The sequence below is a fragment of the Bos mutus genome, chromosome 5, assembly GCF_027580195.1.
Source record: "Bos mutus isolate GX-2022 chromosome 5, NWIPB_WYAK_1.1, whole genome shotgun sequence".
In the NCBI taxonomy this organism is placed as follows: domain Eukaryota; kingdom Metazoa; phylum Chordata; class Mammalia; order Artiodactyla; family Bovidae; genus Bos; species Bos mutus.
Genome location: NC_091621.1, coordinates 24,616,849 through 24,635,066, shown reverse-complemented (window position 1 = coordinate 24,635,066; position 18,218 = coordinate 24,616,849). Strand labels below are relative to the sequence as shown.

Sequence of the window (18,218 nt, the reverse complement as noted above, 5' to 3'; positions counted from 1 at the left end):
TCTGGTTTGGATGCAGTGCAGTGATTGACTAAACCCGATTCAGAGGTTTTTTTCTCATCCACCCACTCCTGCTTATCAGATCCACAAACTATTAGTAGGTTAAGGAAAAAGAAAACAGTAATTAAAAGTTGCATTGTTAAAACTGTGTCCCCTGTGTTTACAGCAGTTTCTCACTAAACCTGGGACTGTGAAGGGATTACAAAGAAGGTGATTAATATAGTCCTTTTTAAGGTTACGTGACTTCTCCCGCCCCCACCCCCGCCCCGCCCCCGCCCCACCCCCTCACCCCCGACCCCAGATGAAAGTGGAAAGACCATGGCGATAGAGAGTAAGTGGTCACTGCAGTGTCTTCTCCCTTCAAAAGATTCAACTGCTGCTGAGGTAGAAATTGAATGTTGGTGCCCCCTAATCCTCTTCCGCAGACTCTTGTGAGGATGTCTCTTCAGTCTCCTCCTGGAACACACAAAGGGCACAACCGTTACATTGTGTGGCTGCTCTGACAAATGGTTCAGAAGTGACCTGTTTCTACAGCACATTATGCTGGCTTCAAAAGAGGATGCGGATGACTGGCAAGCCCCTCGTTCCCAGGGCTTCTTAAACCATAATTGAGGAATCAAGGTGTTGTTTTTTCCCAGAGCCGTCATTAGCCACTGTTGACTTAAGGCTTGACATCATGGCGGCTGCTCAGCAGATTCAATTGTCTGCCATCCAGAGAATGTCAGGCCCGTGTGAGCTTACTCACCAACGAGAGGGAAAAAAGACATGGATAAATTTTTTCCTGATGGCTCACCACTCATCAGTTTTAAAAACTAGCAAATCAAGTGGAGGGGATCCATTCCTGAGGCACAAAGGAAACATGTCCTGCAGATATTGGAAATCATAGCTGATGCTCTTAGGGTGCTTACTTGATGCTTTTAGGGACTGGCTGGTATTATTCCCATTCTACAGGTGAAAAAATCAAGGCACAAGAACTCATATACCCAAAGCTGCAGGGCCAGGACAGCCAGGCTTTGGGCAGAGTCAGATGGGTGTTGGCACTCCTGTGTGACCAAGATGCCACCACCACCATGAGGGAGGCAGCATGAAGGCAGAGCTTGAGAAAGGGCTGCAAGAGCTGAGGACTCACTTCCTTTCCAAATGGATTTCCTCCTTGTATTTATTAAAGCACATTGTAAGACAATGACCACAGTCTGCCATTAACAGCTCAATCTCAGTACTAAATCCACACCAACCAAACATTTAATGGTGGGCTGACCAAACAGAGAAAATCTAATATATATGTTTTTACAGGGCCTTCTCTTCATAAATCTAATTCTCCCTTCTCTTTCCCTTTTTTGATTCCTTATGGCTCTGGAATTTGTTGGAGTTTCTGCAAGCCGGCTTGAGCTGTAAAGTTCTCTTTCCTTTTGCTTATTTAACAAATGTGCAGTACCTTTCAGGACATGGGTGGTAAAGCGGAGACAATAAACATTTCTGATAAAAGCGTCCTTAGTGACAGGATGATTTTTATCAAATGCTGTACACTGTCTCATAAGACGGCATGTGAAAAAGATCTGGGAGAAGAAGCAAACATTTACTCCTGCAGCAAACTTTAGGAACGGCCAGCTTCAAACAGCTTATAACAGTCTTCATACTTTAATAGATTTGATTTTCCACATGGCTTCATTTTGTCTGGGTGGCTAACTGACACAATTTATACCTCTCTTCCTTTCCCAGGTCACTACAGTACACCATTCAGTAACGCATGCCTTAAAGCTTGTCTGCATTATATGACCAAACTTCCATTCATTAGTGTTTGAAGCACTTCAGCTGTGAAGGAACTCCTAAATGCTACCATGTGTGACGCTTTTGCGTAAAAGCAGCAAAAGGGAGGGGAAAAAAAAAGCCCACATGAACGGGCACTCACAGGCTCACACGAATGCACACGCACTCACACACTGTATCCTGAGCTTTAATAGGCCACTGCTTATTGCAAACCCTTTGCCAAAGGTTTCAAACATTCTCTTCCCTCTACCCAAGACTGAGGGAGCTGTAAATCCTGGGAATAAACACACATACAAATGAATGGATTATAGCTTAAAAAATATAACCACTGCAGCATCAAGTCATGAGATTTCACACTGGTTTTGTTTAGTCTGCTTTGGGTTATGTAGGAAACGTGGAACGTTCGCAGCCACCTCCCCTCTGCTCCCAACGCCCAAACTGGGCTTCACATATTTAAGCAGTAGGTTTATACCTCTTGATAGGCAACAGGCCAGGATCCTGAGATTCTCCATGTATGGAGTCCTGGCCACAAAGGAGGATGGGAGGGGACAGACGCAAGAGTTGAGCCAATGTTCAGCCGCCCTTTGACCTTGTCTTTACATTTAATATTTAAATTCCAGAAAGTCACTTAAGTTGTTCGGCAGATACACTCTTCAACCATCCCCAAAGGACTCATTTCTCATTAGGACAGGAGGTATGGACATAGGTGACTACCCTGAAACAGACTACGGCGTACAAGCTGGCAGATAGATTTGATTGCTTCTTCTCCTGGTTAACAAATTAACAGAAGGCTGTCAAGTTGGAAGGCCCCTGGGGCCCCAGATCAACCTGTAATTATTCCATTCCTAACTGCTCAATTTTTCTAGACTATCTGGAAAAAGGTCTTCCAAATCCAGAAGGACATCGAATTTTCAGGCCATGAACTTACAAAGATCTTGGAGTAGATGGGATGTGATCAGCTTTTCAAAACATTCCCAGAAATGTTGCTTGATTTGAGCTCTTGTAGCTCCTGATATGGAAGTGGTTTATTTAGATCCCTTAGACACAATTCAGCCGAAAATGACAGTCCCTCATCCTCATATTGTTTCCTTTACTTAATGGTTCTTAACACAAGACGGAGAGTTGTTTTATTTCCATGGACAATGAAATGCCTCTGCTAGTACTGGCTTTCTAACCAGGATGCCAGAGGGTGGGAGCCTCACTGGGTCAAACCTTGGGAGGTCATGTAGCTCTCACATGCTCAGGATGAAGGTTTTCACAAGTGTTTGGTCTGTGGAGAGTTCCCTCTTCTTGGCATAGCCCTGACTGGCCAACCTCTAAAGGATGACACGGCTGCCAAGGGGATCATGTTGGAGGTGCACGTGAAAGGTGGCAGCTCTCACCTCTGCAAACCCCAGTTCTCACCCTTCCAGTAACCTGGCCTTTTGCTGTGACAGAAAGTATGTGTGTAATTAAGAGAAGAAAAATCTTCAATTTTTTTTTTTCTTTTTGGTTCCACAGTTCATTGACTGAATTGGGGCAGGTGATTCAATAGCAGATTGCAAAGTAAGGCTGGGAGAGAAGAGTTCTTGCTTTCCTTCTCAAGAACCATCTGGGTCGTGGATGCATGATGATGGAGTCAGAAGACTTCCCCGGTGGCACAGTGGATAAGAATCCGCCTGCCAATACAGGGTACATGGGTTCAATCCCTAGTCCAGGGAGATTCCACATGCTTCGGAGCAACTACTGAGCCCAAGCTCTAGACTCACAACTCCTGAGCCTGTGTGTCATAACTACTGAAGCCTGTGTGTCTCAGAGCCAGTGTTCTGCAACAAGAGAAGCCGCCACAATGAGAAGCCCTCACACTGCAACTAGAGGAGCCCATGCTTGCCACAAGTAGAGAAAGCCTGAGCTAAGCAACGGACACCCAGTATAGCCAAAAAAAAAGGATGGGGTCAGAAAATCCATGTTCAGCTGCTGACCAGACTTCACACAGGGCCCTTCTGTGGTGCAAAGAGTGGACAGACAGGAACCAGTGACGAAAGGAAGATGCATCTGGTCCTGACATCCCCCAGGAATCTTATTTTCACAGCAGAGTAGCTGGTAGTAACCCCTGAGATTCAATCCTAAGTAACTTAAAAGACACTGCCATTTGCTGTAGGCAATAGATTGGAACTTGAGGTATTATGTTTGCTACATATGGCCAAAGGATCTTTGAGCTTGGGTAGCCCCCCAACAGCAGCTCTGAGGCAATACTGAGTCGTTGAAAGACTGTCGCCAAGCACTCTCCACATCTCATTAGGGGCTAGTTGGCGAGGTGGGAAAGCCAGGCAGCCGCAGTCTGGTCAAGGAGGCTTACTGTTGGAATGGCGCTTCAGGAATGTAGGATAAAAGGACTTTTCAAAGTGAAAGTGCACAGTGACATTTTTATGAGCACCAGCCACTAAGGCCTCTAAACACTGAACAGCCCCCAGCCATCCACTCAGTTACCTTACAAAGACCACTGAGGCTGCACCACACGGGGTGAAACACGTGGATTTTTTTGGCAGAAAACTGAAGAGAGGGAGAAGAAAGTAGGCAGAGTTGGAGAACTATATTTTTATTATGACTGCTGGAAAAATTGCACTCATTTTGCCTAAAGTTTTTCTTTTGTGCCCCCCAAAAGGAATTTAATAAGTGTAACTCTTTCATTGCTTTCATTACGCTTGGGGGAAAAAACCCACTAAAACCTAGAAAGACAGTTCTCACCTCTCCCCATTCTTTTGATTTTGTTCAGCATGATGCATTTGGCATATACCCTTGGATGCACTTTTGCTCACTGATTCAAAAGGAGGAAGAAGACATCCCAATATACATCCTGATCCCCTCATGCTGGATGGAATTTTTCAATGTCTTAGGCGTTTAACCATAGGTCTTACCACCACAGGCAAGGGTGAGGGTGTGCACTGGAGGAAGGTTTAAGGCAAGAGCCGAAGCTCTGGGTTTAATTTTCAGATGCAGACTAAACAGAAGATCTGCAGTGGAAAGGAGGCCAGCGAATTTTCAATGGAACTGAGAAATGGAAATACTCTCCCTGCAAATTATAGGGGTGCTGTCATCATCATGCCCCTCTTTGTGTGTAGTAAGGAGGGCTAGTCACAGAAGTCCATGTCGCCTAATAAACCCTTATTTGTTTCCCCCATGGTTGCAAAGAATTCTGTGACTCTCTTATTAGAAAGTGCTACAGGCTACAAATGCATCTGTAATTTAAGCTATGTTGCTAGTAAACCAAACAATACCTAGTCTTCTAGAGAGAGTAGTTATGGTTTAGTGACATTCTTTTTGTCATCTTAGTATGTTCAGTTCCTTAAGGACTTGGAATGACACACTCAAGAGTTTTTCATGTTCGTGAATATCTCAAGCCAGTCCTGCTAGAACAAAAATTATGGGTTCCCCTCCTCTGCAGCAGAGACCAGAAACCAAGTTTTCAAGTTCCATCTGCAGCTAAGTGACCCATGAGACCACAAATCGGACATTTTCTATCTCTTGGTCAGATATTTTAATTTAAAATGGATTGGGGCTGTTTAACTTCATGGAAAGTGATTATTTCCTTCAACTAGGAAAACTTTATATCACATTTTTAAAAAACATGTTCAATGGAACCTATATAAACCCTATGATCTGGCAAGTGCAAGGCATTCTGGTGGAAATGTTTTTCAAAAGGATGCTTTAGAAGTTGGGATATTTATGGTACCTTATCTTTTTATTAATTTTAGTCTTATGTATGTAAAAATATACAAGCGTCTACCTTGCATGTGTTACCATCAACTTAATAAAAGTCAGTTTTAAGATCTTATTGTGTGTTCAGGTGCTCAGTCGTGTCTGCCTCTTTTCAACACTATGGACTGTAGCCCCCCAGGCTCCTCTGTCCATGGGGTTTCTCAGGCAAGATACTGGAGTGGGTTGTCATTTCCTTCTCCAGGGAATCTTCCTGACTCACGGATTGACCCGTCTCCTGCATTGCAGGTGGATTCTTTACCACTGAGCCACCGGGGGAGCCTTTTAAGGTCTTACTGGAGGATGTTTGAGGTAAAGAAGGTTGATCCTAGAGATCAATGAACACGGGCACCAGCCCTAGCATTAATGTGTGTATAACTTGTGCCTGGTTCTCACTGTGTCACACAATAATGATAATACCCATCAGCAGGGTGTGAGAAAAAAATGTGACAACGAAATGGGAAAACTTTGAAAAAAGAGTAAAAATTCTGTAAGACTACAGTGTGGAGCTATGATGAGTCATTATAGCCACTCATTTTGTGTTTATTTCTTTATCTGTAGTTCAATGATAGATAGCTGTGAAAGAAAGGGAAAAAAACCTGTTACTAAAGAATGCCTCCCAAAGAAAACAAAATATGACATCTTAGATTTTAACACACTGCTGTTTGTCTTGGGCATGCCTCTGATCAGAGTTTCATCCCTGAAAATACTGCAAAGAGAGGTAACATTCATCTCTGGGATACTACGAATTCTTTTCTGGGATGGAAGACTATTTAAAAATATATTCAGAAGGGAATCACATTTTTCAGATAGACAATTCATTTTATATATAAACTAAATGCAAATTTGGGGGGCTTCCTTTGTGGCTCAGCTGGTAAAAATCTGCCTGCAATGGAGGAGACCCCGGTTCGAGTCCTGGGTCGGGAAGATCCCCTGGAGAAGGGAAAGGCTACCCACTCCAGTATTCTGGCCTAGAGAATTCCACGGACTGTATAGTCCATGGAATTGCAAGAGTCGGATACGACTGAGCGACTTTCACACTCATTAACTGCAGATTTCAGGATCCTGCAAGTCATGATTTCTGAGGATCACAAACTTCATCAGTTTTCCACGTATACCTCCCAAGTTGCTTCAGTTGTGCCCGGCTCTTTGCGCCCCTATGGACTGTAGCCTTCCAGGCTCCTGTGTCCGGCAGTTTCTAATTCTTACTGAAGGAATATCATGTTTAAAAAATAGTTAAAGATGCAACAAAAAGATTTTTATATGAAGGAACCACTCAGGAAAAGGAAATTCATTTCAACATTTCCAAAACTATTGAGGAATGTTCTTCTTTTTACAAAGTAGTTTTAAAATGGATAGATTAAAGGCTGCTTAATGGTTTTATTCAGGATGTGTTTATTGATGGCTCAGATTAGCAGAAACATTTTCTCTTTGTTTTCTATGTATATAAAATTGTTCATAATTTGTATTTGTTGCCAGGAAACAACATTTCTGAGTTTTAATCATTATTGCACCAAACATTGTTTATTATCCTGAGACAAGGACTTTTGAAGATGATTATTAAAATATCAATAATAACAGTAAGTTAAATAATTCTTCAATAGAAACATTTCCGTGTCCAGCAAACATTCCCTCAAAGTTAAAAAAGTTTCTTGGACAAACCAACATACTTCTATTCAAACATTAAGGATTTTCTTAGAAAGACAGTGTTTTAAAGCCAGTTATTATTTATTCATATTAATTTGGGTTTGGATAGTAAGAAGAAATCTTACATATTGAATAAATAATAGCTTTTTATATAACTCACATCAAAATGCATAGGAAAAGCACTGCAATATGCAAAGGAAAGCAGACAGACATGGCCATTTAATTTTAGCCTAATCCACAGGCTTTACCACACAGTTAAAGGCAATCATATTAAAAAAAAAAAAAAAACTCTTATAGGAACTCTGTCAAGTTCAGAAACACTATATTTTGCCTTTTGGAGTTTTATGTTGTGCCCCAAACTGAGTAATGTTCTTTCACTTCTGTTAGATGTTTATGTCATCTCTGTAAGACATCCCATGCTAAGAAACAGCTGACTTCATCTTGCCAATATTCCTTTATTAAAACTAAGCTAATGACTTCATATGTTTACAGTTGATGATCATTTTGATATGCTTCCTCTGCCCTACCCATGTGCTGTATCTCCTTGAGCTACTTTATTATAAGAGTTAAATGCTGCCTTCTACTTGGATCTCTTCTTTTTCCTTGACCTTTGCAATGTCAGAGGTCAGAGGTTAAATCAAAAATGTATTTCCTATACACAAAACAGTCCCACTCGAGGTGGGCTTTGATATAATTCTTTATGTTTTGCCAGTCGGTACCGAACATTTACTGGCCCACAAACTGTTTCACCAGCTTGAAAGAGCATAAGTTGGAAAACAAATAAATCAGTACTCTTTATGACTTAAGCAGCATAAATCACTATTCTCCCTGAGTGAGTAGAGAGTGACTCTTTTTTGCAAGTCTGATTTATGATGAACTATTTACTGCACTGGCCAAGATACCACGTAAAAGATGAGTGTTAGAGAACTCTCCCTTTTTCCTCCTTCCTCCTTTGTATGTCTAGACTAAAAGCCCCCAGTAAAAATGCCTTCTTTGAGAACAAGATGCTGACTGCAATTCATCAACCTGCTTGTCCCAAAGTGAAATCTCTCATTTTGCTCCAAACAATGTTTAGGTTGTCTGAAATATAAACATCCTTAAAACTGCCCTTGAAGTCTCTGTAAAAGCATTCAACTTCTTTTTTTTTTTTTAAGGGGGGGAAAATCCCATGATAACCAAGGCTTAGATTTCTTTGCCCCAACACACACCACCCACAAATGATGTTACTCTCAGGTAAAAGCTCTGTTTCGAAACAGAAAGCTTTGTTTCCAGTCTCTTAGAAACTGAAAACTTTCCAGTTCTCTCACCGGGAAGCTGAAAAGGAGCAGGTTTCTACCTGTCTTAATTGCTAGAGGTGTAGCTTGCCAGGGCGCTACAACAATGAGGAAACTGGGTTGAAAGGAAGGAGAACTTAGGATTGTTTAAAGCTGTTTTTACTTTCTGAGTAGGGCTCACGTGAGAAAAAAATAATCTGAATTATATATAAGGACTCACTTCTAATTTCAGTTTAAAATTTTAAAAGGCGGAAATCAAGAAACAATAAGATAGCTAATAAATCAACAAAATCTTTTTAGAACTCTGAGATGGAGTGAGATTTTTCTTCTTATGAAAATTAACACTTGAGAAGCAAAGCCCTCTCTATCAATAATAATAACCCTATATCTTATAAGGTTTCTTTTATAAAAAGAACAACAGCAGCAACAAAACGTACCAATTTCCTACTCAAATTGAGAATGTAATCCGTGTGGTTGAGAAATCAACTGCTTTTTTAGCAATCAATGGCTAAAAAACTAGGAAATTAGCTAACTTCTTACTTTATCACTTTAAATGAAAATATAGAATTCTCTAGTAAGCTTAGTTTTCACTGGTTTTGGAACTTATAAATTTAATGTTAAATATTAGAGATTTTCCCCTTTAGATTTTTAAGGTTATTAACTTTCCCATCAGGGTTACGTGACACACATTGAGGTTTGCAGCTGATGGCACCTGGTGGACTTCCCAAGCACACCTCTGCAGAATGGTTTTCCTTAAATTTTTATTCCTCTCTTGATGTACGTACTTATATACACATATGCACATCTAAATTCTGAGATTTAGCCTAATTCTGAATTTGGCTCCTTGGAATGAATTATGACTTTCTTTAATCCATTTTCAAAAAGTTGCATCCTCAAAGTTCTGAGGAAATTTAAGAAGAAGCAACAGTTAGAATCGGACACGAACAACGGACTGGTTCAAAATTGGGAAGGAGTACGACAAGGTTGTATATTGTCAGCCTGTTTATTTAACTTGAAACACAGAGTACATCATGTGAAATGCTGGGCTGGATGAATAACAAGCTAGAATCAAGATTGCCAGGAAAAAAATCAACAATCTCAGATATGCAGATAATACTACTCTAATGGTAGAAAGCGAAGACGAACTAAAGAGTATCTTGATGACAGTGAAAGAGGAGAGTGAAAAAGCTTAAAACTCAACATGAAAAAAACTAAGTCATGGCATCTGGTCCCATCACTTCATGGCAAATAGATAGGAAAAAGTAGAAACAGTGACATTTGTTTCTTGGGCTCCAAACTCACTGCGGATGGTAATTGCAGCCAGGAAATTAAAAGATGTTTGCTCTTTGGAAGAAAAGCTATGACAAACCTAGTCAGCATATTAAAAAACAGAGACATCATTTTTCCACCAAAGGTCCCTCTAGTCAAAGCCATGGTTTTTCCACTAGTCACGCACGTATGTGAGAGTCGGACCATGAGGAAGGCTGAGCGCCAAAGAATTGATGCTTTTGAACTGTGGCTTGAGAAGACTCTTGAGAGTCCCTTAGACTGAAAGAAGATCAAACCACTCAATCCTAAAAGAAATCAACCCCGAATATTCATTGGAAGGACTGATGCTGAAGCTGAAGCTCCAATGCTTTGGCTACCTAATGTGAAGGGCTGACTCATTGGAAAGGACCCTGATGTTGGGAAAATGAGGGCAGGAGGAGAAGGGGGTGACAGCAGATGAGATGGTTGGATGGCATCACCAACTCAATGCACTTGAGTTTGAGCAAACTCCAGGAGATAGTGAAGGACAGGGAAGCCTGCTGTGCTGCAGTCCATGGGGTCGCAAAGACTTGGACATGACTTAGTGACTGAACAATGACAACAAGCATTTGATGGCATTAGATACTGTAGATGACAGTCTTTGTAACTCCATACACATGGAATTACATTCAAGGCAAGTGCTTTAGTCCTAATGATAATATGTAGAAATCACCATAAAATTTTCCCTTTGTTAAAAAAATCCTTTATTTTAAAAAGATGCAGTGAAAACACTTAAGGTAAAAAAAAGATAGTAGTTTTGAACTAATTAGACATTGGGTATTTTTGAGAATACAAATCTCTAGAAATGAAAAGCCAAGCATCCAAAAATAAGTCAGAATGTAATAATATTCCCTGGAATTTATACAACTCTTAAAATGTCTTTTGGAGTACATAAAGATGCACTGTTATTTTCCCAGTTCATAGATGGATATATAGGGACTAGAGAGATTAATTCATCCATTGACAGGGCCAGAAAGCAAAACCTAGGCCACCTTATACACTGCTGAGTTCTTTTCTTGGATGTAAAATATTTAATTGTCCTAAAATTTTTGTGACCTCAAAACAGGATCTGAATGTAACCCCTCAAAGTAGTGTGGATAGAAAGGATACAAGCCTGAGTTAATCCAGACTGCCACATGTTAAAGCCATCCAGGAGGGTATTTTGACAGAAACAGATGGAAAAGAAAGAGATTCTTTTGAATGTGCTGTAAAATTTACATTATCCTCCACAAACTTCTGTGTAGTCTCCATGTTTATATAATTCATCACTGTGTCCTTAAGACAATATAGATTAGGAAGCCCAGTGAGCCCATGTTCTTTTTTTCTGAGTCTAAACTCTCTTTTCAAGGGCAAATCTGGAACATGGTCTGTAAGACAGCAAGACTGATCAGTGAGGACCAACCCAATCCATCTGTGATTTCTTTGATATTCCTGATTCTCTTGGGACAAAAATGTCTGATGTCACTTACATCATTTCTTGGTGTATTATTGCCCAATTTGTAATCAGTTTCAGCCATGTGGATAACCTCCACCAGTGATTTACCTGTCTCTGCCTCTTTACTTTTGAATATGCCATTCATCTCATCTAAAATATCTTCTATTCTTTCCCTAAAGAATAATCTATGTCTTCATTTTCCCTTCTGCAACTCAACAATAACAAGATCAAAATTCTTCCGAGGATCATCCCCCTTAGGCGACACAGGGCATCCCACTCATTCATCTGTATCACGCTGTGCCTCATATAGACTCTCATTGCGCATTCATTTGCTCAACAAATATTCAAATGTCTTCTCAAATGTGTTCACTGGGTATCTTCATCCATGGCTCTACGTTACTCACTTGAGGAGTTCATAAAATACTAATGCGTGTGTTTCCAGACCAAATAATCAGTATCGCTGAAGGGTGGGGGCCAGTGGTATGCAGGTAAAAGTTCAACAACTTGCCTCTCCCATAAAATAAAGTCCTGACTTGTAGTATATATCAATTTTCATGGTGTAACTACTCCCACCAAAATGGATTTCAAGTCACCTACTTGACATCACTAAATACAGAGTCTGGAAGAGATACAACTGCCTCACAAGGGCTGGCTCCAGCATACAGCACTGGGTAGGGTTCAGGATGTACACACATTTATAGTTGTCTGTTTTTCAGTATCCGAGGTGGGCTGATTCCAGGATTTTCCTTAGATACTCAAGTCCTATAGTTGGTCCTCACTCCATATCTGTGATTTTGCATCCACCAATTAAACCAACTATGGATCCTGTGGTACTGTAGTAGTTAGTGAAAAAAAAATCCCCATTTAAGTTGACCATCAGAGTTAAAACCCATGTTGTTCAAGGGTCAACTGCGTATATTAATATATACAACTGGATATACATAATTATATTAATAGTATCTGTAGTTGATTCCAATATGCAGCCAAGGCTAAGAACCTCTGAACTAGATTACACATTTCTCATATGCAGTGACTGTGTTTTTGTTTGCCTTATCTCCCCTACAACCCCAAGAATAGAGACTGAATCAAAGCTTTAACAGACCACCTAAGATGATGAACCTGTCATTCACAGCCCATGATGTAACAGTGAACACTGCAATATACTTTGACCCCAATGCACAGAATTATAAATTCATTTTCTCTTGATTTCCCTACTAATGAAGGATGAGAGGATAATATATTTGGGATCTCCTACTTAAAAATGTCAAGTTTTTGTTTATATTTTGCTCTGTTTAATATTGCTTAGAAACATCGTGTGCTTATTTTTAGTGTCCCCTACCGCTCTTGGCTTTTAGGAAAGGGAACAGCTATGATTACAATTTTTTTTTTCATGGAAACTCTGTTTTTATTTTAAAGCACGTGTGTAATTATTCAGATACATTTTTCCTGTATGTTTATATTTGATTAGAAGCTTCAATTCTCTTTCAAGCTGCATTTGCAAAGAATAGTAGATACAGGAGATTGTCTTTCCCGTGCAAACCAACACTGTCTCAAGAGAACAGGGTGAGAGGTACAGTTTTAGAGAACTCTAGGGAAAAGATCCTACAGATAAATTATATGAAAGATCAACAAAGAACTTGGTAACCTGTGATACTGCTTAATAATTTACTTAGGTAGGTTTTGCATGATACACCTAGGTCTCCTGTGCATCTCTTTCAACCCCAAAAGGGAGAACAGCAAGACATTTTTATATTTTATTATTCAAGACATACTTTCTCAATAAACATGATTCTTATGCTTCTAAGTACAGATTATAATTGGAACAAGAGGAACCATAAAGACGGTTCCTAATTTTGATGTTGCCAAAGACTTCAGAGACTCATTCAGCTAAGATCGGAGGGTTCATCAATAGCAAAATTAGTATAAAAAGTTTTCAATTTCCAATTCTTCTTTGGGGGGAATAAGTCAATGAACAAATATGTTTCTAGTCATGGATCATGATATACTTTGCAGCTATTAAGTCCTGTATTGAGTCAATGGGATGTGGATCGTTAGAAGGAAATGACAAAATTTGATGTTTAAGTATGGGCGAAACACCTCAGAAGATTAAGCATTTGTTTTATATGAGGCACTAAAAGGGTTTATTTTTAGAAGTATTTTTATTTGCTTTGTATACTTTAGGTCTTGACGTCTTTCAGAATTTTTGAAAACCTCAGACTATTTATTCTTGACTATGTCTGAAGGATACAACCAGTTTTCAAGAACACTACAATGCTGACATAATCAAAACTAGAGAAAGACTAAATAAAGGTTATTTGGGGTCATAATTTTTCTGTCTTACTTTTTACATTAATTGGGAGAAAAAATCACAATGACTGTCTCTTACCTGAGCAGGCTTCTTCTGAACAACTTGTTGTGGCTGAGAAAGAAAAAAAAAAAAATTGTTATAATTTAAAAAGAAACACACACAATGAGAATAATTAAGTATACATGTTTTAAATATTGATACTTGTTTGCGAAGACGAAAGTTTCTTCAAAGTTCAAATGGTTTCTTTCAGGTTAAAGGATGTTTAAAACAATTCCCAACTAAGGTCTGTAATCCATAGCAGTTACATCTAAAGAAACTTGCTATTCTATTCACTTTCTTTTAACTAGCATATCACAAAACTTAGGAAGTGAAAGGGCTTAATTTGTTACAATTTTGTTTAAAAAAACTCAGCTTTATTGGGATATAATTTATATACCATAAAAGTCACCCATATGAAGTGTATACATCTAAGCTTTTCAGTATAGTCTGAAGGTAGTATAAATATCACCACTATCCAATTTTAGAAGATTTCACCTCTTGGGAAAGAAACCTGTCCATTATCACCCACTCCCATTCCCTCTTCCCTCTTTAGCCAACCTCCAGTCCCCAATCAATTACTAATCTACTTTCTGTCTCTACATGTGTGTTGTGTTCAGTCACGTCTGACTCTTGCTGCAACCCTATGGACTGTAGCCCACCAGGCTCTTCTGTCCATGGGATTTCCCAGGCAAGAATACAGGAGTAGGTTGCCATTTCCTTCTCCAGGACATCTTCCTGACCCAGGGAAGGAACCTGCATCTCTGCACTGGCAGGCGGATTCTTTATCATTAGTGCCACCTGTAACTTTGCCTATTCTGGACATGTCACGTAAATATACAGTCTTTTGTATCTTTTGTAATCATACAATATATGGTCTTCTTTCATTTAAAATGTTTTCTAGGATTATTCATGCTATAGCATGTATCAGTAATGCATTCCTTTTAAATAATTTTATTTATTTACCTATCTTTTGGTGGTGTAGCATGTGGGATCTTAGTTCCCTGACCAGGGAGTGAACCTGTGCCCCCTGCATTAGAATCACGGAGTCTTAACCACTGGTCCACCAGGGAAGCCCCAGTAATTCATTTCTTTTTATTGACAAATAATATTCCCTTGTATGGATATATTTTGTTTACACATCCATCATTTCATGGACATCTGGGTTGTTTCCAACTTTTGGCTATCATGAATGATGCTACTATGAACATTCATGTATGAGTTTTCATGTGTACAAGTTTTTATTTCGCTTAGGTATACAGCTAGGAGTGGCATTTCTGGGTCATAGAGGTTAACTGTTAAACTTTTTAAAGAGCTGTCAGATAGTTTTCCAAAGCGGCCTCATTATTTTATAGTCTCACCAGAAATGTAGGAGGATTCCAATTGCTCCCCAACATGCCCACACTTGCTACTGTCTTTTACATCCTGCTGGTGTGAAGGCGAATGTCATTGTGGTTCTGATTTGAATATTCCAAATGGCTGATAATGTTGACCATCTTTTCATGTACCTTTTGGCCATTTGTATATCTTCTTTTGGAGAAGGCAATGGCACCCCACTCCAGTACTCTTGCCTGGGAAATCCCATGGATGGAGGAGCCTGGTGGGCTGCAGTCCATGGGGTGGCTATTCGAATCTTTAAAAACTGTATTTGTCTATTCATTATTGAGTTATGAGAGTTCTTTATATGTTCTGGATGCAAATTCCTTATCAGAATCTGATGTGCAATTTTTTTTCCCATTCTGTGGGTTCATTCGCTTTCTTGATGGTACCATTTGCAGAATATTTTGTCATATCTGTATCTGCATATCTCTATCATCTCTATTTAATTCTGGATATAATGCAAAGTCCCCCTTTTTGAGTGAACTATCTGAGCAAACTGTTTTCTGTCCAGCCTGAGTTAGCTGTCCAATATTTAGCATATTAGAAAAACATTTAAGCTATTCTTTGTTGCTATAAAAGGTGGATCTGAAGCCCAGTTTTCTTGTGGGGTGCACCTTGGAGCATGCAGGATCTTAGTTCTCTGACCAGGGATTGAACCTGTGCCCCCTGCATTGAGAACATGGAGTCTGAACCACTGCAGCACCAGGGAAGTCCCATAAAGCCACAGATTTTTAATGAATTACTTCCAGTACTCACTCTCATGTTTGAATATAAGCCTTATTTATTTATTTTATCTAGACTTCCCAGGTGGTGCTAGTGGTAAAGAACTCGCCTGCCATTGTAGAAGACATAAGAGATGTGGGTTCCATCCCTAGGTCAGGAAGATCCCCTGGAGGAGGGCATGGCAACCCACTCCAGTATTCTTGCTTGGAGAATCCCATGGACAGAGGAGCCTGGCAGGCTTCAGTCCACAGGGTCTCAAAGAGTAGGACATGACTGAAGCGACTTAGCATGCACACACACACATCATTGAGATTTGCAAATACAACTGAACCACCACCCTGATGTGGGCAATGACATGCTTTTGTAGTACAAATGAAAGAAAGAAACTTGCTACAGTTCTCCCAGATAACAGAAGTTAAGGTAAATTCACTCTTATCGTGAAGGGGTAGAACTTCTATTCATTCTCCTTCCTTTCAGTGATGGTGTGATGTCTTACTGCTGCTGTAGTAGACATGTTTTATTAAAAAAAAAAATCAGAGCTTTTATTTTTGTAGATGAACAAGATAAAACAAAAGAAAGGCAAAATACTTTTGTTTACTGAAAAAAAAAACGAAAAAAAACCACCAAAAGTTCTTCCCTCTGACTTTAAATCACAGTAGAGATGACATCATAAAGGCCCAGGCTCTGAGATGATGTTTTCTCCAGGTGGAATCCAACTGAGAATGATTAGGACTTCTTTGCCTCTTAGGATTCAAGAATACTCTGAGCGCTCAGAGAGTATTCATTTCAAAAGAGTCATTTGTAAGAACAGACCACTTTTCTTCCTCCCCCCTTTTTTTCCCTGCCGATTACACCTGTACACATGTTTACTCCCAAATCGTTTCAAATCCCCACACATTCTTCCAGGCTGACTGGTTCCTCCTGCTCAGAAGTCCCCCTCCCTTTTTGGCTGAGGAGCCCGCATTCATGTGACTCCTGCACACTGTGGGGCTCAATGAAATCCTCTGAAAGGGCTGCCAGCTCGCCCAATTTTCCATGAATTAGGTCCTGACACTTCAATGAGGGGAAAGACAATGTCTGAAACCCTGCCAGCCCTGGCTCCCGGCCTAGTCTGTGTCACAGAACTTCTTCCAGCTGCCCTTCCACACAGCACTTCATACTTTTCAGACCACCAAACAAACAGACCCTTGAGGACTTTCAATGGTGGTTGGGGCTATGGCTGCCGGGATGTCTGCCCAGCCTCTGGCACCCAGTGGCTCCAGACTGCGCCGACGACATTTTCCGTTGTTGTTATTTTGTTTTGTTTTTTATTTTTATGAATGGCTTTGGTAGAAAATGCAGACGGAAGCACAATACTACGGCCATTCATAAAAAGTGAGAGGAAACAAACTGCTGTCTGGAAATCTTCGGGGACACCAAACAAACTGCAAATCTCTTATCTTCCTACTAGCTTAAATACCTAGAAACCAGTTGCCCCTTAGGGTTCTTGTCATTGAAACCACAGTCGACCACTATATTTTAATAAAAACTGACTAATATCAACTGAGCACACGGACCTGGAGTGTGGTTGGCAGTATATTTCCCTGCACCTTAATAAGTGAGTAATATTTTGCACGTGCATTTCCTGTATAGCAACTAAAATCCTGTTTTAAACATCAGCATCATTGTGACTGGAAGGTCCCAGGACTTGTTATTTTCATTTGCTTAGAGGGAAACTAAGTCAGAGGGAATTTAATTAACTCCCCTGAGATCATCTTCTAAAGCTACAACAACCGGGGTTTCCTAATTCTCTTAATCCCCTATATAATGCTCTGAGGAAACTTGTTCTCAACCTTTTCTTTAAAAAAAGAAAAGTCAAATCTGATTCAACCCTGGAGGAGAAGCTATTATTTGACGACTTTGGTTCCCACCTCCAGATTCACTCTGCTCTTTGGGATCTCTCGGGATTCCACACGCCACCACAGCTGGGAAGGCCCCTGGTTTTGTCAGCAGGGCCAGCTCTGACTCTCCTAGGCTACTGATGGAGAGTGAACCCTGGGGAAGACTCAGTCCCACAAGGTCCAGCTGCTCCCCCTCCCCACTTGGAGATTCTTCCATCATTACCTACTGTGGAGGGTCTGAGGACTTCTTTCTTATAGGCGTGTGCTATTGAACAGATAGCAAAGCCCTCCAAGTTGCTGATTTAGGCAGTTCTGATGGTTCCACTTCTAGTTAAGTCTGTCCATGGGGGGAAGTTTACATGGTTTAGGCGCTCTGCAGACCTGGCATGTCAACCGCACCTTGCACTGAGATTCTGAGTTCCTTATAAGATTGGTTACACCTTTCAAATGGCTAGTAATGAAACTCTCTCATTCCACAGTGGCGTTTTAACTTCTGAAATACAATTGGTGGAAGAGAGCTTCCTCCTAGAACAAAAGAATATCAACAACAAAGGACTTTTGAAGAAATGCTTTGAATTAAGTTAATGTTAAATAAAACTGTGAAGACAATTAAAAAACCCATTGACTGAATGAATCATAAAAAGATTGAGCAAGGCCCTCTCTAACCACTGGTACATCAATATGCAGTTTTCCGCAGATTAAACCTTAAATCTGACTAGCGCAGCCAA

General features: G+C 40.2%; 1 protein-coding gene across 1 annotated transcript in view; it reads right to left on the bottom strand.

Annotated features, from left to right (window-relative positions):
• Window positions 1-299: 299 nt before the first annotated feature.
• The window catches only part of HMGA2 (high mobility group AT-hook 2), a 144,475-nt gene continuing 126,556 nt past the window's right edge, over window positions 300-18,218 (bottom strand). The window contains exons 4-5 of the mRNA XM_070370548.1: window positions 13,550-13,582; window positions 300-453 (exon numbers count right to left, since the gene is read on the bottom strand). Coding sequence (XP_070226649.1) covers window positions 406-453; window positions 13,550-13,582 — 81 coding nt within the window. The 3' untranslated portion in view covers window positions 300-405. The remainder of the gene's footprint in view (window positions 454-13,549; window positions 13,583-18,218) is intronic.